The sequence below is a fragment of the Lactuca virosa genome, chromosome 4 (assembly GCF_052849685.1).
Source record: "Lactuca virosa cultivar CGN04683 chromosome 4, Lactuca_virosa_CGN04683_v6, whole genome shotgun sequence".
Classification (NCBI taxonomy): Eukaryota; Viridiplantae; Streptophyta; class Magnoliopsida; order Asterales; family Asteraceae; genus Lactuca; species Lactuca virosa.
In genome coordinates, this window is record NC_136429.1 from 183,206,981 (window position 1) to 183,229,869 (window position 22,889).

The 22,889-nt window shown below is 36.7% G+C and overlaps 1 protein-coding gene across 1 annotated transcript; it reads right to left on the reverse strand.

Moving 5' to 3' along the window:
* Positions 1-9,102: 9,102 nt before the first annotated feature.
* Positions 9,103-12,208, reverse strand: LOC145107815 (shikimate O-hydroxycinnamoyltransferase-like). The gene is made up of 3 exons (XM_079044771.1): positions 12,093-12,208; positions 11,439-11,870; positions 9,103-10,220 (listed from the first exon to the last, which is right to left on the reverse strand). The coding sequence occupies exons 2-3, from the start codon at positions 11,844-11,846 to the stop codon at positions 9,312-9,314; spliced, it is 1,317 nt and encodes a 438-aa protein (XP_078900897.1). The 5' UTR covers positions 11,847-11,870; positions 12,093-12,208; the 3' UTR covers positions 9,103-9,311.
* Between the last annotated feature and the right edge of the window lie 10,681 nt (positions 12,209-22,889).

Below are 22,889 nucleotides of genomic sequence, written 5' to 3' on the forward strand. Positions count from 1 at the left end.
AAATTCAAATTTTACATTTATATCAGACAGACAAAAGGTTATTTTCTTGTGTTTTGTATACTAATATCTAAAGGAAAAGATATCATTGACATAATGTATCTTTCTTGTAGGGTTTAAGTTCTGCCATCGCAGACTTGTTTCCTTGTGAAGAGCACCGTTATTGTCTTCGCCACATACACGACAATATGAGGTCACGTTGGAGAGGGGATGAGTTTAAGGAACTGCTTTGGAATTGTTCAACAACATGTACTGTGCAAGAGTTTGAAAAGGGAATGGAAGAAGTTAGAAAACTAAACCAAGAATGTTATGAGTGGCTTAAACAAATACCACCTCAACATTGGACACGTTCTCACTTTACAGGTTTGACCATGTTATATATTCTAATGTTTGATAACTATTGTTATATACTCTAATGTTTGCTAACCAATTTTACATGTATTCTATTAATTAATAGAGAGAGCACATTCTGATATTGTGATAAACAACATATGCGAGTGCTTTAATAGCAAAATAATAAAAGGACGTGATACACCAATTATCAATTGCTTAGAGTTCATCCGAGAGTACATCATGAAGAGGATTGTGAATGTTGACAAAGAAATTGACAAAGCAACATGCCCTTTGACTCCAACAGCTACCAAGCTATTGCAAAAGATCAAAGATGAGGCAGAGGATTATATAGCATCGTTTTGTGGAAATGGGAAGTACCAAGTGAGTGGACCTTGGCAAGATCAGTGTGTAGTGAATGTGAATCAACGAACTTGTTCATGCAAGAAGTGGGAAATAACTGGAATGCCATGCAAACATGTTGTATCTGCAATTTGGGACATGAGGAGAAATAATGTTGCAATTGGTATTCCAGAAACCTTTATTCATGAATGTTATTGGCTATCAACCTGGAGGAACATGTACTCTTTCAAAGTGGATCCGATCAATGGTAGAAGAATGTGGATGAAGTCACCTTGTCCAGCTACTTTGTTGCCTCCAAAACACCGTGTCCCAATAGGGAGACCAAAAAATAAAAGAAGGAAGCTAGCTACAAAAAAAGAGGATATGATCAAAGGGAATACAGTTTCTAGAGCACAAAAAACTGTTACATGTACCAAATGTAACAACAAAGGACACAATGCCAGGACTTGCAAAGGGCAGTTACCAACTGTTGGTGGTGCATATGGGAAGAAGAAGGGAAAAAAGAAGAAGGAGAAAGGAAAAGAGAAGGAGAAAGGAAAAGAGAAAAAGAACGGAAAAGAGAATGAGAAAGGAAAAGAGAAGAAGAAAGGAAAAGAGAAGGATCCATTGTAAACTCTTATATCATGTGATGCTTTTATTTTGGTTAAACTATTATGTCATGTGATGTTTGTATTTTGGTTAAACTGTATTGTGTTTAGTATCACCAAAACAATTGCAGTTGGTACTTAGACATTTGTTTTTGGTTAAACTCTTATGTAATGCTTTTGTTTTAATGTTATCTAATGGATCAATTATTGGTACTTTGACATTTGTTTTTGGTCATTTCATTTGGCATGTTTTTGGTCATTTCATTTGGCATGTTTTTGGCAGTGCATCTATTAATGTACCAAAAGATACTCTTTCTCTCCCAATTCCAACAATACAAGATGGTAATAATCCATTGTAATCCTTTATAAGACAACAAAGTGCAACTATTAATTGTACCAAAATATACCCTTTCATTAAAATGCAGCAATACAAACATGCTAATATTACCCTTGCATTAGATGATCTTCAACCAAAAACCACTACTGATATACCTAATACTACAACTTGTAAACAATTATCCCAAAAAACAAAATCCAACTGACAATTAACAACATTTTCAGGTTTCGATTTTGGATTTCAAGTTCTTCATTCTGGATTTCAAGGTCACGATTTTGGATTTGAAGTTCTTCATTATGGATTTCAAGCTCAAGATTTTGGCTTTTAGCCTCATGCGTATGATTTTCTTCATCTACCCACGAAATAAATCCACTTCTTGGTCCCTGAAGTTTTCAATAGCCTCGATTAGCACAAACTAGGGTTCATCCTAGAAATTACCAAAAAAAATTGATAACTCAATACCTGTAAAGGGCATGCATAAAAAGGCCTACCAGGGTTTCTCTTTGTTCCTGAAGTTCGTATGATCCCTACAGCTCCACACTTGCATTTCACCATAATCAATTTTGTGGATCTTCAATCTCCACGAGCAAAAGAAATGGAGTAGAAGAGGAGAAGTGGAAGCACCGATTGAGAAAATAAGGAAGGAGAAGTCGTTTTAAGTCCGTTGTAGGGTTGAAAGGACAAAAATGCCTTCAGCGTGCCACTCATGTGAGGAGTTCCTAACCCCAAATCAGACGGAACGTTAACTAAGGGACTAGGCGGGTAACGAAATAAAGTTATAGGGATGGTCCGAGTTAAAAATTCTTTCCAGGGACGAAGCGTGCAAGTAACACCAAACCATAGGGACCAACCGTGTAATTTTCTCAAAAGACTATGAGAAATTAGCTATTATGATCATTTTCTTTTCATGTAATTATTGTTTGGTAATTACATTCTCCTAGATCAATTTTCATTGTTACAACCAAATGGTAATTATTCCGATCATTTCATTTCATTGTGACTAACTTCGATTCCTTTTGACCGTCTTGTCATAGGTTGACTCTTTCGACTAGTCAATACTGTGTGTCACTTAGCGTATTCTCGGCTAAGTCATGCCAACATTCTCTACACGGTCCTGAAGACATACCTAAACTACAATTATTTTTCTATAGAAAGACGCAACAAAATTTTATCATAAGCTAAATTTACAATGTAAAAGCCAAAGGGAACTAGTATACCTGATACCAATTAAAAGATTTTCCAATATATTACCATTATTTGCTAATTTTATGTTATCTATATACTAAAAACCAAGGTCGGTCCCACTGACTTTGGTTTCATATTTTAAGTTTCTATTGATATTGTAAAATAATATTTTTCATCCTTTTACTTTTTAAAATGTCATTTTGATCCCATTGGATTTGAACTTTATAAAATGTCATATTGACCATGTTTAATTTTTAAACTTTTGTGTTTAGCCCCATCCACTGAGGTTACCACCCCTCAACTTTGTAAAATGTCACTTTGACCTCTCTCAACTTTGTAAACTGTCATGTTTACTCCCACTAATATATATAATCTTATTTTCATTAATAACTTTCGTTCGTTAAATTAAAATAACTAATTTTTTACGTGATTATTTCTATCTATGTGTCGTTCTAAATTCGAGGTGGTCAACTTCAACATAAATTTAAAACTTTCATTCGGCAATTTAAAAAAACAAATGTTTGTTAATGTATGTGTTGGTATAAATTCGAGTTTTTCTACGTTTCGATGCAATTTTGTTTACGTTTTTGTTTTTATTTGTATACACGCTTTCTACGTATGAGTCGGGTCACATATAATACGTTTTTGATTATTTGAACTTCCATTCGTTAACATAAAATATGAGTAAATTATACGAATCATCCCTTGTGCAAGTGTCAAAAGACACGTTCAATCCCTATTTTCAATAATTAATTCGTAATGTCCCTCATTTGGTTAAAGTTGCACGCCTCATCCCTTGTTAGTTTAAATTTACAGCTCCGTTCCTTGTGGGACAAGGAATGACTATTCTACCATTTTTCTTCTTCTTTTTTGATTTATTTGTTTTTCATAAAATTATTTATAAAATAAAAAACCTTCACTCTACCTTACCCACCTACTCCCCCTAAAATTCCATCCTAATATACATATATCCCTCTTTTTCTCTAAGATCTGCTCCCAAAACTATCATCATCACCACCACTGTCGGACCACCATCATCGGACCTCTACTGTCGGACCACCACTACCAAAACAACATTTTCTCTTCTATTTTGTTACAGATTCGTGAAAGAAACCTACCACACCCCACCCTCTTTCCCTATTTTGAAATCGACCATGGTTGTTTCCAGATCTGCAACTCTCTCGTCGGAAAAACTAGAGACTAAAGGGGTTGCTGTCGGATTATAGATTTATGAAAGAAAAAGAGCGAAGCTAGCGAACAAAAAATGAGATAGGAGAATATGAGAGGTAATTCTCTGTTACCATCTCTCCGGAGTGCAGATCTACAACCCTTTTTGCAGCTCCGATATCAAAATCTTTGTGTCTATCTTGGCGTCTCTTTAGGTATCCCACCTACATAAACATAAGGTGTGTGTGTGTGTATGTATGTATGTTTGTATGTTTTGGGTTTCTCTGCTCCGATGAGGTTACTGACTCTGGTGACTGACAGGAGGTTTGAAAGAGGTGCTCTACTGGAAACAGTTGAAGAACATCTGCAAACAACATTCTTGCATTCGTGTCACTTGGAGCAAGATCTGCACACAATTTCATGCATCGAACTCTAGATTCAAGAAACCGGCTAGAGTTGCAGGTTTCAACATCAAGGAGTCCTTTTATGCTGATTTTATTTGGTAAGAGTTTTTGGTGGCTTTGAAGATGTTTCCAACGATAGAACTTAAAGAGAGATGAAGAGATGGAGCGGTGGTGGTCGACGGTTTCCAGCAGATAGAAGAGAGAAGGGTTTTGTTTTAGTCAACATTGATTTTGATTTCGGGATTAGGTGTTGAAATATTGTATAAATTTAATTAAAAAAAGATAAATATTTAATAAACAATTTCTTTTAATGGATTAATAATTAACGATTAATAAATAAAATAAATAACGGAAAAACTGTCTTTTTATGTCCGTAAAGATGAAGTTTACAAGTTTTAAATAAACGAGGGACGTTCCGAGTTAATTTTTTAAAAATAAAGACTAAACATGTCTTTTGGCACCTGTACGATAGATGATTTGTGTAACTTACTTAAAAAAATCTTACTTGTTTACTTATATGTACATGTCAGTATAAATTCAAGTTTCTTTACGTTTCGACGTAAATTTGTATATGTTTTCTTGTTTATTTTTATATATGTTTACTATGTATGACTTTGGTCACATATAATACATTTTCACGTATAAATTGGAGTTGCTCACTCATATTGCCATAGTATATTTATCTACTAATAACCATGCAAATCATTTGAAAAGAACAATCAAATACCTTACCATGCAAATCATTTGAAAAGAACAATCAAATACCTTTATGTTGCATATCAAATGCTTTATATCAAAATTAAAACAACGTATTATATGGGCCAAATGACCTTACCAGAAGCCCACTAATTTCTTCTCTCTTATTGGGCCTTCTCTTTTATACCCAGTGTATCAAGTAATCAAACTGCCTAACTAGTCCCTGGCCAAACCAAAATATTCTTAACTTGACTTAAACGAGTGTGATCCTAAAACCTAATAACTAAGAGCTTCCAAAAGAGCTTATTTTAAGCCTTGCATAGACTCTCAAGGAGACTTGGCATCTTTAATCTCAATATCACTTGCAATAGTTATAATTATTTTTTTGGAACTGCTGTGTATATCAAAACTAGCTAGAAGCTAGCCAAAGGGAACAAAAACAATTAGTTTATGAGTGAGTTTTGCATATACCCATTAAAGGTTTTTCTAACTTTACGATTCCTACTACAAAACTAATTAAACGAGAAAGAAACAGTAGACTCAAAAATCATCTACTTCTTGTAATTTGCTTTTCTAAAAACAAACGCGTTTCGATACGTCCAAAGAACTCAATTTTACAATAGTTTCAAATTTGCAATAGGTACAAATTTGGTTGCAAGACCCTTAGTCTCATGTGACATAATTTAGATTGTCTAATGGCCCACGTGACACAGATTAATCTTTTAGAGCAAATTCTGTAAACCTTTTGGAAATTTTTCCATTTAAAATTAAATCAATTTTTGTTTTGTCTCTTTTTATTTCTTATGGAAATATAGAATTTCTTTTCGAAGAACCCTCACTCTTTTTTCTTTTTAAAAAGACCCTACTTTCAAACTTTTTCATTTAAATCAATTTATTTGTTTTTACTCATAATTTCTATGTTGTACTTTATTGCTATCCACGGTTTTCTTGATGGAGAAAGATAGGTGTTTGATTATATAGACGCTTGTTATTTTAAAGACTAGGGTGTGTTTGATACAGAGAAATGGAAATGCAGATAAAGAGAATTAAGCTGGAGAAAGAGAATCGATTCCACTGTTTGGTAGAACTGTGAATCCACTAGAGAAATGTTTTTGAGAATCATTTCTCTTGTTTGGTTGTATTAAGCAGCGAAATGGAAATGAGTTTTTTTTACTTTGTTTATTCTTTTTAAACAACATTTTTTAATGAAGTTACAAGTAGATTCAAACTAAAGAAATATTATCACACCACATAATGAATACAATATATCAATAAGAATAATGAAATAATAATAGAGTTGTTCAATTATTAAACATAGTTTCAACACCACATAATAAATAATGAAGTTTACATAAAAACATTGAATAAATTAATTGTTGGCACGCGTTGCACTCCAATCAGTAAACATAGTATTAGCAAGAAGATCTCGACGATCGGTCCATCCTTGCGATGTCTCTACGGTAGAAATAATGTTGTCATGTTCGTCTCCAAATTGTGTGTGACTTGCACGGATTTCTTGATCAATGGGGTCTTCGGTCATGGTTGTGCGTATGAAATTATGCATCAAACAACATGCAATGATTATGTGTGGCATAGATTCTATTGGATGGTATGCATTATCACGCAAAATAGCCCATCTAGATTTAATCAATCCAAAACATCGTTCTATTACGTTCATTGCTGATGAATGTCTCATGTTATATAATTCTTTAGCATTTGTAGGTGGTCGAGTCAAATCATTAAGATGGTAACGTTGTCCGCGATAAGGTGTTAAAAAACCTTCACCATTTGTATAACCCGCATCACAAAGGCCGTATGTTCCTACAATAGATTCTACATATTTAGTTAGACTATATGTTCCTACAATAGATTTCTACATATTTATGTTTTATGTATATCATACCATGAGGTATTTTAAGACCATTTGGTCTACTAATAGCATCTCGCAGTACTCGACTATCTGCTGTGGAACCCTCCCATCCCGCTAGTACATATATGAATTGAAGACCTTTCGAAAACACTCCAAGTACATTAGTACAAATCTCACCCTTGCGTGTTCGATAAGGTTTTCTCTTCGCTGCAAGGACTTTAACTTTGATATATGTTCCATCTAATGTTCTGAGGCAACCCTGTGCATAAAACAAATTATTTAATTAATATTGGAATTAAATAAATTTATAATAATTAATTACTAACCTTAAACCACCTCCACCTCTCGTCGGTTTCGTCATCGGGTATTGGCACAGGTTTCTTGTAGAACTCTTTATGTAATCGACATAACGCATCTAAGACTAACTTGAAATATCGACTTACAGTTTCACCTGATCTTTTGAATCTTTCTACTATAATTCTATTTTTTCGTTATGTGCAAGTACATGTAAGAACATAGCAACTTGCTCGTCAACTAACATGTTTTTGCTATTTTTCAACACCCCTCTTTGTTCAAGCATGTCACATAGTCTCGTAAATGCATATATATTCATTCTTATGTTAACCACACTTGTTTTATCACTTTTATAAACCATATCGTGAATACTATCACATCCATTATGGTAACTCATTAAGTATTTTCCCATAATATTGTAGCTTTTTCTAAACGATTCATAGCAAAATCATACATCATCCACCAACAAATCATAACATACATTGCATAAAATGCTCTTACGGCAGATGTACTAAAAATTTGTCTATTTCGTACAATCCGTTGTTTCAAATGTGTTCGTGTCATCTACATCTACATATATACAAACAAGGAAGAGTTAGGACAAAAGAGCTAAAAAAATGCTAAATTATTGTACAAAAATCCCAACAACCATTGTTTGGAGCTGCATAACTCAGTCAAAACCAAACCAAATAAGCTCTTCCTTAGTCTAAAATGTATAAAAGACAGAGGACTACAATCTGGAAAAAATAATGTCTCATTCCGAGTTCGTATGAAGATTTTATGATGCTTCTTAGTTGGACAAAAAATCAAAAAAATGTTGAAATATTATACAACATTCATAACAACTGTTTAGAGCTGCATAACTCAGCCAAAACTAAACCAAATTAGCTATTTCTTGAGCCTAAAATGTATGCCACACAAAGGACTACAATATGGAAAAAATAACGCCTCATTCCGAGTTCGTATGAAGATTTTATGATGGTTCAAAGTTGGACAAAAAAAATATTGAAATATTATACAACATTCATAACAGCCACTGTTTAGAGTTGTATAACTCAGCCAAAACTAAACCAAATAAGCTATTTCTGGAGCCTAAAATGTATACCACACTAAGGACTACAATCTGGAAAAAATAGCGTCTCATTCCGAGATCATATGAACATTTTATGGTTGTTCAAATAAGAGAAAACAATCTAAAAAAAACTAAAATTGTACACAACAAATTGCTTTTGTAAATGAAACTCAAGCACAAACCAGATGCAAATCACATGTAATAGTCAAAATTGACATTCAAATAACACAAAAATAGCATTCAAGCATCAAAAATTGGTTTTATCAAAGCAAGATTACCTTGAATTGGAGGAGGATGGTGATAAAATCGACAAAGAATAAGTGAAATCGCCAATGTTCCAATCGAGCAACGGTGAAAATCAGCAACAAATTGAAGTCGTGAATGATAATCCAATCGATGTACGGCTTTTTGTAGGGCCGATACAAAGACGTGGGCAATCGCATGAGAAATCGAGTATGCATTCGATAAAATTAAGATGTATGTTCTTAATGGGGTTTGAATAGAGGTAAACTCAAATCTCCGTTTTTTTTTATCTTATCCTCAGTCGATGTTTTTTTTTTTTTTTTTCTCCCATTTTCCCTCTTAAAAATAGAGAATTGTTTTGATGGAAAAGAAATTGATTTATTTCTTAATTTCTTATTTTTTTTATTAACCAAACAAGAGAAAAAGAATCAATTCCTTTTCCCTTGGTTTATTTCTGTGTATCAAACACCCCCTAAAAGTTTTGCGTCTACTTTCTGGCCCAAACAGAATTGTTTTTCATTTTCATGCCTACATTTCGATCTTCATAAACAAAACCCTTCACAATAAACTTATCATATCATAGATTTGCTTTTATGTGCCTTTAAAACATACAACACCATACTTACATTGACATAAAAGCAATATAAACCGATAAGCTGACAAAAAAACATTTTCAGCCTCCATTCACATACATCAATGTATTTGGGAAAGGTTTAATAAACTTATAAAAAAAACATATAATAACCATAGCCATAAATCAGCCATTTTATATATCATAAAGAAACTTACTAAAAACCTTCATGTGTTCAGCTTGTAATGAAATTGCAATCGACAAGCTCCCATCGTTAATCGGACTCGGTAACACAAAACTCAGCCCTTCATACGCAATTCCGCCGGGACCCATGAAAATCGGCCTCCCCCACCCAAAATCAGCGTCGTGAATCGGAAGTCTAGCCCAACTCGTTATCCCCAAATTAGGGCATCTAAACGAATGAGCACCACGAACAAGAGCCTTCAAATCAGGCTGTAATTCCAAGTAATCAAGCGCCGATTTCAGATAATCATTGTCCATCTTCACTAATCCGTCGTGAATTTTCCCGGCGGCGTACCATGTAGGCTGCGACATTAGCTCACCAGCAACCGCTATTGGAGTGGTTGTGAATATGACGTTTCCGAAGTACCCAGGCGGAAGCGACGGCCGGAGACGCGCGCGGCCGTCGGTGGCGATGTATAGCTTTGTGAGTTGGTCGTCGGGGAGGTTACGAGCTTTACAGACGCACCTCCAGACATGGCCGGAGAGCATTTCGTAAGAGCTGTAGTTGATTGTGTTGCCGTTTTCTTTTGATTTGGCTTTTAGGGCGTTGAGTTGGTCTCGTGTTAGTTTGAAAATGGCGACGGCGGTTTCCGGAGGTGGCTGTTCGAGTTCGCCGGTGGCGGTGGCGGTGGTGGTGGTTTTCATTTGGGGAGCGGGTTGGTATTCGACGTGGGTGAAGGTTGGGTTGGGTGGGTCCCGGGCTCGTAGGAGGGTTCGATCGATGAAAGGTGGGATCGTGAGGTCGAGCCCACGTGCCATGTCGGACCAGGTGTTGATGAAGTGTAGCCCAGACGCGCCATCTGCCGCGTGGTGTTGCATCCCAACTCCGAGTGAAACTCCACCACATTTGAAGTAGGTCACCTACATTGATACACGGCACGATTAACACAACACGAACACGATACGAGTTTTTCGTGTACGTGTTTTCAAAATTCGTGTTTATTTGTGTTTGACACGTATTTTAAATTCGTGTTTCGTGTCTTACACGTGTCAAACACGAATTTACCTGTTTAGACACGTATAAAACACGATACAAATTCGTGTTGACACGTGACACGTACAAACACGTATATACACATATATACTTTAGGGTTAAATTTTATATTTATAATATATTAGGGACCAATTTCGTAACAGTCAATAATTAATTTATAGCACTAGCTTAAAAAAGTCATTAAAAACGTGTCTATTCGTATTTTTTTCGTGTTTTCGTGTAACACGGCTAAAAAACGTGTCTATTCGTGTCGTGTCACGTGTCACACGAATTTTTTACGTGTCGTGTTCGTGTTTGTTATCCCAAACACGTTTTATAATTCGTGTCGTGTTCGTGTTTAACAAATTCGTGTCGTGTAAATTCGTGTCTGACACGAATACACGACACGTAGACACGGATTGCCAAGTCTAAGTGGAACATACCCAAATCAACCGCATTAATCCAACTACCATATTTTATGGTTATTTATTTATTATTATTATTATTAAATCCCTTTTAATAATTATTATAACATGAAAGAGTTATTCAACTATGAAATGGTCTATATCGAATACAGAGCACTGAGCACTGACTTTTATTATATAAGTATAATTGTAAACTAAAAGTACTTCTAATAGTATTTATATAAATATGTTGTACATGAAAAAACGTAAATTAAAATAAAAAAATATAACAAAATTTGTAAAACATTTGAAAAAAAGTACAAACAATTAATTTCGCATCGATTTTAAAAAGAATTTATACTAAATTTACTAAAATAAACTTAAAAATTAGACCAAAATTATAAAATTGTAATTTTTAATACGTTGTACATGATATAGTAGGTCATCGGAAAGACAATTAGGAGGAACACTTTTTCTAAATATAGTGTAATTTGTATTGATTTAATTTAAGTATTGAAACGTCATTCCTTGATTGGTGTACAATTATACCAAAGACTGACGAACACCTGATACAGAATTTAACTTTGCTGTCGTATGATTTGAGAATATATTATCCGATTAATTAATTCCATCCTGGGAAAGTTGCAGGTCTTTCTATATGATCTTTGCACGTCTTCGATAAAAAAGTATTGTAAATAATACCTGTAAAACCAGCAGAGGATACGATTCAATTCCTTGAGAATAATCAACCGCCGGAATTAGTTTCCGGAGCTCCAACGTCGGTGCAAAATCCCCGAAATCATCCACCATGCCGTCGGACTCCGCCTCCACGAACAACACACCTTGTCCTTGACAATCGATCTCTATCCTTCCATCTTCGTCTCTCTTCAATCGTCCTCCCATCGGATAAAACGGAACCAAAGCTTTACTCAACGCATCCTTCATCACATTCGGATCAAAGAAATTGGAGGCGCCGTTTGGCCGGTAGAAATACACACTCGGTGTGTGGAAATTCGGGACAACGAGATCGACATTTGAGTTCCATAGATTGATCCTCGGCGTCTCCTCCGCCGGCCTCACCATCGTCGATTCTCTCACCTCGATCTTCATCTCCTTTTTGTTTTGCTGAACGAACTGCGTACAAGGAAATATAAACCAAATTTCAATAACATCAACAAAACGACTTAATGCAGATGAAAATCGTTCCAAAAATAGAAACTCGGTGATATTATGTTCATTAAATCAATGAAACAACGAGAAAAGCGACATCAATAAGATCAGTTAGTGTTCATTAAACTCGATTTCTTCGTCAACTTGTTGCTGAAATGATTAAATCAGTCTATAAGTTTATTGTACCTTTGAAGAAATGAAAACGATCTATGTAAGGTAGGTGTTCGATGAAATGTGAGTGAAATTCAGAGAATGTGGTATGTTGTTTGGTGTTGATTTGGTAGGAAGCTAATTTGTGTTGGAGGCTTGAAAATTGAAAGCTTGCAATGATCGCTTTATATAATACTACTCGTTCTCGACTCATCTCACCTACCGCCTGCCTAATGGGGATGACCCAACTCAAAGTTAAAATTTTGACTTTGGACATTTGGTCTATAAAATTAGAATATGAAAATAAAATTTGCAAATAGATATTATAATAATGAATAAATAAAGAATCAATTATTAGTTCAAATATTGCGATCACTAACTCTATTTTTTTAAATATTGTATTAAAAGACAATTCTTTGGTAAGACTGTAAGTGATCACCACCAACCCACCGAAAAAGTGGTGACGTCTCTGCGTCACGTCAGCTTCACCACCAACCCACTAGACATAGGAAATGGTCACCACTCCACAATTTTTTTAACGATTAAATTAAATACAAATAATTTAAAACATAATAAAATATTTTATATTAATTGAAACCACGTTACATTAATTAAAAAAACATAGAAAATTAAACCTAAATTACTAAAAAAAAATTAAAACACATAAAAAATGAAAACTAAAATACTAAAAAAACATAAAAATAACATAGAAAATTAAACCTAAATTACTAAAAAAAACATAGAATCTAGTTGTCATATTTGTCGAGAACTTCTTGTTGAATTTTCATAAACACCCTTAAATTCTCCGGGTCGAGATTTGGTTGTGGCACCGTGTTTATAATTTGAAGATCGGTGAGTGCCAATTGTTGCCGACGTTGTTCCTCAGTTGAATCAAATTTTTTTTTCTAAAAAATTTAGAGTTTTGTCGATTTTCTCCGCTAGTACGTCCTCGTTGGTTGATTTTCCACTAGAAGACGCCCCCTTTCTCGCTTTGTCCCTTCCCAGTGGTCGATGAAGTTGGACGTCCGGTGGACCCTCCCCCTCGGTAGCGTCGAACTCATCATTGAGGTCGAGGTTAACACCAATGTCCTGTTGGATTAGATGTCTAAGCTCATAACTATAATTTGTATGTACTTGACCCGATATTAGCATGGTCCTTTTGGGTTGCCTTCACCATAGCAATTTGATAGGACGATTTATGGAGAAAGAGGTTAATTGTGGTTTATTAATATATTATAAGAATAATATATTAATTGAGAAATCATATTATTTAATTAGTATTGGTCAGAAATTAATTTGGAATTAATTTGGTGTTCAAAAGAGACTAATTGAATTAAGGGGACTGATATTGCAATTATCTAATAGTTGCAAAGTTGGGCTTGTGGATCCCTAAGAAGGGATGGACGAAATTCTATGTGTAGCCCACATAGAATTTGTCCAAAAGGGGGTTTGGAAGGATCTAATGGGTTGCTTAAGGCCTAAGCAGAGAATTAGAGTTCCAGTCAGAAACCCTAACAACTCAGCTATATAAGGAACCCTTAGGACTCCCAAAATCGACCACTTGCTTCCAAGAGAATACCCTAGCCGATTTTAGGAGCCTCTCACCTCTCTCTCATAATCCTCCATTGCTACTTGGTGTTTGTGACTCACTAGAGGTGCAACATTTGAGGCAATAAGTTCTTGAAGGTCAAGATTGATCAAGCTACAAGAAAAGGTATTCATCTAACTTTGTTTTATGTTATAAATCTCAAAAATTGTATGCTAGTTAGGGTTCATGTTTTGGATGATTTGATTTGTATGTATAACTTGATAAAAACCTAGATCCAAAGCATTAGGGTTGCATGTACACCATAGGAATGTTGTAGTGCTCAAAACCCATCAGTGGTATAAGAGACTAGGGTGCTTTTTCTGTTATTTGATGCATTAATGAATTGTTCAAAGCAAAAGGAAAATCGTTTTTTGGTTCTGCCTGATGAACACGACGTGGTCATAATGCACTATGACGTGTTGACTCTCCACGACGTGTAATGGCATCACACGACGTGGAGACGAGTCAGATAGTAGATTTTCGGGATTTTGGCTTAAATTAGGTTTGGATAATTGCCATAAAGTTGTTTTACTAATTAAAAATTTGAATTTTTGATATGGTAATAGATATCCTAATCTAATTGGAAGATAATGGTCAAAATTTAAGATAATTACTAGATTATCTGATAAACTAATTATATGTAAATTTTGAATTGTATTTATCTTGCAAAATAAAAGTGGATTAGGTCAAATTTAGATAATAAAATTATATGATTATTTTAATAGTTTTAAATTTGATCTAGATAGTTTTGAAAAGTTTCATAACTTGCCCTCAAGTTTTGGAATTTAGAATTTGATTAAAAAGTTTTAATTTTGAAATATTAAATTCTAAACCCTAGTGTTTTAAAAGTTTAAAATGCAACCCTTATACTATTATAATATTAAAAGTTTAATGATTATATATATGTATAAGATGAGTCAGTCTTACCGTTAGTAGGCCTCACTCACGAAGCTGGTCTATAAGGAATGTTTAAGGAAGTGGCCTATAAAATGACCGTCATTGGATATCCACTCTTACCCACCGCACTCTTGACTGGTGGAGGGTCGTTAGCTGAACGGGTAGGATAGGACATTAAATTCCTCATTAATAAGTATAATGATTATAATAAAGTAACTGAACGTTTTCATAAATTCCCAATCTTAGTTACTTTAGAAAAAATATGAAAATGATGCTATTCCATGAAATTGCACTTTGTACCTTGCCAAGTCTTTAGTGGAGCGTGTGTGGTTAACCGACATACTAACTTGGACTAACAAGGGTGGCAAATGGTAGCTCGATGTTTATCATAGATCAATGGAGCGTGTGTGGTTAACCGACACATTGATTAGGTGATAAATGACATCGAGAGTACCAAGCACATTTGCATGGTTATTCACACCTTATTTGTGATCCTCGGTATCCCAGTCACAAATTGAAGGGCATAATCGAGATTAAACATGTCATTGAAAAGTTCAATGAATCTCAAAGAATCTAGGAATTTCAATTAATTTAAAACCTAATGTTTATTTTCGTTTTTCATGGTGGAAATTGGTAAATCGTCATTTACCTACCTTCAACTATGTTGCAATTGGATTACGGCATCTCTCTTTCGAATTGTAGAATATTGTGTTGGATCATAGCCTTAATATTTCATTTGAGTGTTATATTATGGATTCTTATCTAATCTAAACTTTGTCTCTTTTCTTTTTTAGACGTCAGGCTCAAACTCCTCAAATCCACTTTCTCTTGGGCATTTGTGGGTGGGTTACATTTGTTGGATCCAATTTTAACGATTGGATTCGCAACATTCGTATAGCCCTAAGGTACGAGGACAAGGAAGACATTCTCGACAAAGAAATCGTCGAGATCAATGAAATTACTGCTACTCCCGAAGAGATCACCGAGTATAGGGCTCGATGCAAAGAGGCGACAAAGGTGTTGTGCATCATGGTAGCCACTATGACTCCCGAACTTCAAAAGTTCTACGATGACTTCTGGCCTTATGACATGCACCAAGATTTGATGGAAAAGTACCATCAAAGTGCACGTCAAGAGAGGTACGAGATTGTTGCCTCGTTAATAACAACCAAAACGAAGGATGGAGAGTCCATCACGACCCACTTACAAAGAATGCAAAGATATGTGGACTGTTTGCTTAAGCTAAATGTCAACTTCGATGAAGAGCTGGCAATTGATATTATCCTCCACTCTTTACCTCCTTGTTATGAACAGTTCAAGATGACTTATCATATGAATAAGGATGAGGTGACCTTGAGCAAACTTCAAGGGTTGTTAAGAACTGTTGAAACCGGCTTGAAAGGCAAAGCTGTCGCATCAACTCCTACTGCTGCTACCCCTGTCTTAGCAATTGGACAAGGGAAGGGGACGAACAGGAAAGCTCCTTTTAAGAGCCGCAAGGGAAAGTCTCATAATGGTTCTTCTTCAAGTGGAACCAAAGGTGGTTCTGCTATTCCTTCGTCTAATCCGAAAGATACAGAGTGCTTCTACTGTCACGATAAAGGGCATTGGAAACGAAGTTGCCCAAAGTATCTGCAAGATATCAAGAATAGGAAGATAAAGCCCACCTTCACAGGTATTTACACTATTTAATCTAATAACTCATCATATGATGGTTCTTGGGTCCTTGACACAGGATGTGGTTTTCACATTTGTTCTGATTTGCAGGGTCTAAGAAGAAGTAGGGATGTGGAGCACGTGAAGATGAACTTGATCATGGGGAATAGGAAAACATCGCATGTCACCGAGATTGGAGCTTATTATTTATTGCTTAGTAATGGGTTAGGGTTAGATTTGAACGATTGTTGCTACTCGTCGGAAATGGCGAGAAACATTATTTCTTTTCATGGTTTGTATAAACAACGTTTTAGATTTTCATTTGATAATGAAATTGGTTCTATTAATGCTTTCCTTAATGGTAAATTTTATTTTGAAGCATTGCCTTGTAATGGTATATATGAAACTGTGATGGTTGTAGACAACTTGGGAAATAATGTATTGCATATTGATTCGTCCAATGGTTTGGACAAGTCATGCTTGTGGCATTATCGTCTTGGACATGTCAACAAGAAGCGCATAGCCCAACTCCAAAAGGATGGAGTGTTGGAGTCATTTGACCCAAATTCGGATGACACGTACGAATCTTGTTTGCTTGGAAAGATGACTAAGTCACCTTTCACTGGCACTTGTGAAAGAGGTGAGGGATTATTGGATCTCATACACACCGATGTGTGTGGGCCCTATAGATCCACCACAAGGGATGCGGATCGCTTCTACGTGACTTTTACCGATGATTATATAAGATATGGGTATATCTACTTAATCAAGCATAAGTCAGAAACCTTTGAAAAGTTCAAAGAGTTTAAGCAAGAAGTGGAGAATCAATTGGGCAGGAAGATAAAGATGCTCCGATCCGATCGAGGTGGTGAGTATCTTAGTATTGAGTTCCATGACTATCTTAAGGAATGTGGAATTGTTTCACAATTGACGCTGCCTAGGACACCGCAGTTGAATGGTGTGGCTGAGAGGCGCAATCGAACCTTGTTAGACATGGTTCGTTCCATGATGAGTCGAGCTTCGTTACCTATCTCATTCTGGGGGTACGCCTTAGAGACTGCCGCCCATATCATTAATCTAGTCCCAACTAAGAAGGTTGCCAAAACACCTTACGAGATGTGGACAGATAAGGTTCCCTCGTTGTCACATATCAAGGTTTGGGGTTGCGAGGCTTTCGTAAGACGAGAGACTCATGACAAGCTTGAACCTCGAAGTGAGCGGTGTATTTTAATCGGCTACCCACAGAAGTCCTATGGATATCTCTTCTACAGACCGAGTGACAATGTTGTCTTCGTTGCAAGGAGAGGGGTTTTCCGATAGAGAGAACTCATATGCCAAGAGGACAGTGGGAGGCAAATTGATCTTGAAGAGCTTCAAGAATCAAGTGATGAAGGAACCTCAAACACTAGCGCTCAACCCAAGGAGGAAACTCCTGTTGAACCAATTGATGAGTCCTTACTTCTAAGACGTTCCATTAGAGTTAGTGTTCGACTCGTATTATATGGCTTCCATATAACTGCTGAGGGTGATACGTTTATTAGTGATAGTACACTAATAAATATGGATGAACTTAACAACTACAAGGAAACCATGGCATGCCCGGAGTCTGCAAAATGGAAAGAGGCAATGGACAGCGAGATTCAGTCCATGTATGAAAATCAAGTTTGGAACTTGGTTGACAATGTAGCAGGTCGTAAGACGGTCGGATGCAAGTGGATCTTCAAGAAGAAGACCAACATGGATGGGAATGTACATACATTCAAGGCACGACTGTTTGCGAAGGGTTTCACTCAAACTCCGGGAGTTGACTATGACGAGACCTTCTCACCAGTGGCCAAGATCAAGTCTATAAGGGTTATGCTGGCCATAGCTGCGTTTCATGATTATGAAATATGATAGATGGACGTCAAAACTGCTTTCCTTAATGGAAAGTTGGCTGAGGATGTTTACATGAATCATCCAGAGGGTTTTGTGGATACAAAGTACCCGAATAGAGTGTGCAAGCTTGAGGAATCCATCTATGGATTGAAACAAGGATCTCGTAGATGGAATCTTTGTTTCGATGAGAAAGTCAAACATTTTGGTTTTTCGAGAAGCGATGAGGAGTCCTGCGTATATGTCAAAGCTAGTAGCAGTATAGTTAGCTTCTTGGTATTGTATGTGGATGACATACTACTCATAGGAAATGACATCCCGACCTTGCAGGAGGTTAAGACCTGGCTTTGGAAGTGTTTTGCTATGTAGGATCTAGGAGAAGCTGCTTATATTCTAGGGATAAGGATATTGAGAAATAGGAGTAAGAGACTAATAGGACATAGTTAAAGTACTTACTTGGATAAAGTGTTAAAACGTTTTAGCATGGAGAATTCCAGGAAAAGGGAGTTACCAATCCAGAGCAATACCAAATTGAGTAAGACTCAAAGCCCGAGTACCGATGCTGAGATAGCAGAAATGAGTCGAGTACCATATGCTTTGGCCGTTGGCTCGATTATGTACACTATGACGTGTACTCGAGCTGATGTGGCTTTTTCTTTGAGCATGGTCAACCGATATCAAGGGAACCCTGGTAGATCTCACTGGATAGCAGTAAAGAACATTCTTAAGTATCTACGAAGGACGAAGGACTGGATCCTCGTACTTGGTGGAAATGAAGACTTAAGAGTGACATGGTATAGTGATGCTAGTTTTCAGACCGACATAGATAACTTCCGCTCTCAGTCGGGCTGGGTATTTACCCTGAATGGAGGAGCAGTGACTTGGAAAAGTTCCAAGCAGGAGACTGTAGATGATTCAACGTGCGAATCAGAGTACATAGCAGCGAGCGAAGCATCGAAGGATGCGATATGGTTAAAGAACTTCATCGGAGACCTTGGAGTTGTACCGGCCATAAAGGAGCCTATAGATATTTTCTGCGATAACGAAGGAGTGGTTGCCTTGATCAAGGAACCGAGGGATCATGGGAGATCCAGGCACATCGACAGAAAATACCACTTCATTAGACTTCAGGTAGAAGAGGGACTCCTCATAGTAAAGACGGTATCGTCAGAAGAGAACCCAACAGATCTCCTCATAAAGGGTCTGAGCAGGGTTAAGCACTTACAGCATGCGAGGAACATTGGTCTGAAGGACGATATTAGTTTTAGTGATTAGATAGTTGTTTAGAAACTTGTAATAGATAAAATGTAATTGACATTTGATGATTGATTAAAGGAATTTTGTTTATGAGTAAAGTTACTATCTTGTGTCAATTGTTTACTATTGTTTCATTTTTGCATGTTTTGACTTCCAGAATAATTAGATTATTTGAATTATCCACAGTCTATCATACTTTGGAAGTAGTTTATGAGGTTAGACTGTCATGAATTGGTTTGTTGATTGTCTAAGTGTTTGGACATAGCAAAAGTTTGCTGCAACGTTCATGAGTGCTCCTAAAATAAGATTTGAGTATTGGATTAAACCCACACTCATATGAATCACTTCATGGAATTTATCACGAGTGATTGTGAGATGATAATATCATATAATCTTTAAACCGGGATATATGAGTTGTTGTTTACAAGTTGGTTGTGCATTGATAGTGCGTAAACGCATCAGTAACTTGATGTTATAAAATGTGTTGTTGTGTACAACTTAATAAGTAAATATTACAAGCATATAAGTCAATGTTTATCTGTTAATTTTATCCTAAGAGGATTAAAAGCGATTTCTTAGGCCCCTCGATGATTTTGTGTTGACTTATTTGATGGGCCCGGTCAGGACTGAATTGATGTGTTCAAATAAGTTCTATATCAAAGAAATCAGAAATCGGGAAACAAACTGTTGGACAATCAGTATGACTTTATTCCATGTCTTTGTCCATACGATATCTTGAGAACGGAGGACTACATGATCCCTTATCTAAAGGACGCGTTATTGACTAGGTCAGAGTTCGACAGTGGCTTTTGAGAGCTATGTTTGCTAATCGGATTTTGAAGTCGTACTTGCAGTTATAGTTATTAGACTTATCCAAGTGGGAGACTGTTGGATTAGGTGTCTAAGCCCATAACTATAATTGGTATGTACTTGACCCGATAGTAGCATGATCCTTTTGGGTTGCCTTCACCATAGCAATTTGATAGGACGATTTATGGAGAAAGAGGTTAATTGTGGTTTATTAATATATTATAAGAATAATATATTAATTGAGAAATCATATTATTTAATTAGTATTGGTCAGAAATTAATTTGGTGTTCAAAAGAGACTAATTGAATTAAGGGGACTGATATTGCAATTATCTAATAGTTGCAAAGTTGGGCTTGTGGATCCCTAAGAAGGGATGGACGAAATTCTATGTGTAGCCCACATAGAATTTGTCCAAAAGGGGGTTTGGAAGGATCTAATGGGTTGCTTAAGGCCTAAGCAGAGAATTAGAGTTCCAGTCAGAAACCCTAACAACTCAGCTATATAAGGAACCCTTAGGACTCCCAAAATCGACCACTTGCTTCCAAGAGAATACCCTAGCCGATTTTAGGAGCCTCTCACCTCTCTCTCATAATCCTCCATTGCTACTTGGTGTTTGTGACTCACTAGAGGTGCAACATTTGAGGCAATAAGTTCTTGAAGGTCAAGATTGATCAAGCTACAAGAAAAGGTATTCATCTAACTTTGTTTTATGTTATAAATCTCAAAAATTGTATGCTAGTTAGGGTTCATGCTTTGGATGATTTGATTTGTATGTATAACTTGAGAAAAACCTAGATCCAAAGCATTAGGGTTGCATGTACACCATAGGAATGTTGTAGTGCTCAAAAACCATCATGTCCGACTCGGAGGTTCTCGGCCTTTTGTTGGAACCATTGGTAGATCCCGAATGCGCCATTTTCGGATAAAGGACCCATTTTGGACCATTGCGATAAACTTCCCATGATTTTTGGTTGGCAAGCGGTTTACCATTGTTGGTAATTTTGTATTGGTACAACATGGTTGATAAAATGTTGAAATCGTTGCTACCACTTCGATGCATATTTTTAAGATTGTCAAATACGCCGTTAAATTTGGTGCAAGCCGCTCGAAGGTCACGCCATTTAGCATTGACCGCGTCATATGTCCGGCTTGTTTGCCTTCCTAATAACGCATGGAAGTTGTCTAAAACACGATTCCAAAAGCTTTGACCCGATTGCGCGTTGCTGGCATCCCCGTCTTGTGATATGAAAATCTAAGCTTTAGCTAAAGTTTCCTCCTCCTCCTCGGTCCATTGTGTATTTTTCTTTTTCCTTGGATCTTTAGATTTTTTGTAACATCCCAAAATTCATGACTAAAAATTTCATTTTTAATTACGTAATCGTAAAAACCATTAATCTAAAAACATTGGTAGTGCATCCCATATCATAATCAAAACCAATACGCCAACAACCAAAACATGTCATAAGAAAACAACATCAGAGTACAACTCCCAAAGATCTCATAACACGGAAAATCATAGTGTGATGCTCTGCAATCATGTCGGCTCCTCTCCTTTCGAAGAAGAAGTACCTGAAACCAAAAATGAAAACCGTAAGCATGAAGCTTAGTGAGTTCCCCCATCATACCACATAATCACATACTACTAGGCATATCTGCGTGCCCGGCCTACCCTGTCAGGCATATCTGGGTGCCCGACCTACCCTGCTGAGCATACCTGGGTGCTCAACCTACCCATGTCAAACATATCTGGGTGCTCGACCTACCCTGCCAGGCATATCTGGGTGCCCAACCTACCCTCCGGTTTATTTCAACCGGTTACGGGGTCTATCTGACCCCTACCACTATCTCATAATAACATAGCATACAAGCACATAAATCTCTACAGATAGTGGCATACCAGACAATTATCACGAAGACAATCATCTCTACTATAAACAACTACTAGTGGGCCGACATTGGTGCCTTCGATCCACTCATACCGGTAAGGTAACTCACCTCGAATGCTGTAAAGTAGCTGAACAGTCCCCGGCTCTGAAATCAACCCAACTCAACCCCTGAACATGAAAGATCTCCTTAATTACCAATTCATACCCATAACCCCCTTCAGGGTCAACTTGGTCAAAGTCAAAGTCAAAGTCAACACCCAGGTCAAAGTCAAAGTCAACGCTCCGAGTTGACTCAACTCGTCGAGTTACCCTTCAACTCGGCGAGTTCCCATAAATCACAGAATCGTGATACTTTGAATCAACTCATCGAGTTTACCTTCAACTCGCCGAGTTCATCCTTTCACAACGGAATCGAGAAATCTCAACCCAACTCACCGAGTCCCCTTATGGACTCGTCGAGTTCATCAGTCTGCCAGTCCCTCTTAATGCATTAAGTCATTATTCTTTAAACTAAGGTCCTATCTTCTGGATCTAAGCTGGGAAAACGTCTAGAAGGGTAAAGTTTCCAACTTTACCCATTAAGAACCTCTCCTAAGGCTTAAAGCTCAAACCCTAATCCAAAAAGGCTATACTTCACTCCAAAAATCCTTATATCTTCAAGACAATGCACAAGGACATAGATCTGGACCTTAAAGGCTTAAAGGTCACGTAAAGTCTCCAACTTTACTTACATGAATGACCTTATGGAGCTTAAAAGGGACAAACCAAGGGCTTAGGGTTTGCATGGGGCTTCTAGGGCCATAAAGTTGGCACCTTTATGCCATGAGAGCCCCTCAAGACTATAGATCTGGAATGTTTAGCCT

What these genes read in the sequence shown, in the direction of transcription:
- LOC145107815 (XM_079044771.1), bottom strand. Translation starts at nt 11,846, where the DNA reads ATGAAGATCGAGGTGAGAGAATCGACGATGGTGAGGCCGGCGGAGGAG. An exon ending in ATCCTCTGCTGGTTTTACAG is followed by an intron (nt 10,221 to 11,438) that starts GTATTATTTACA and finishes GTATCAATGTAG; the next exon opens with GTGACCTACTTCAAATGTGG.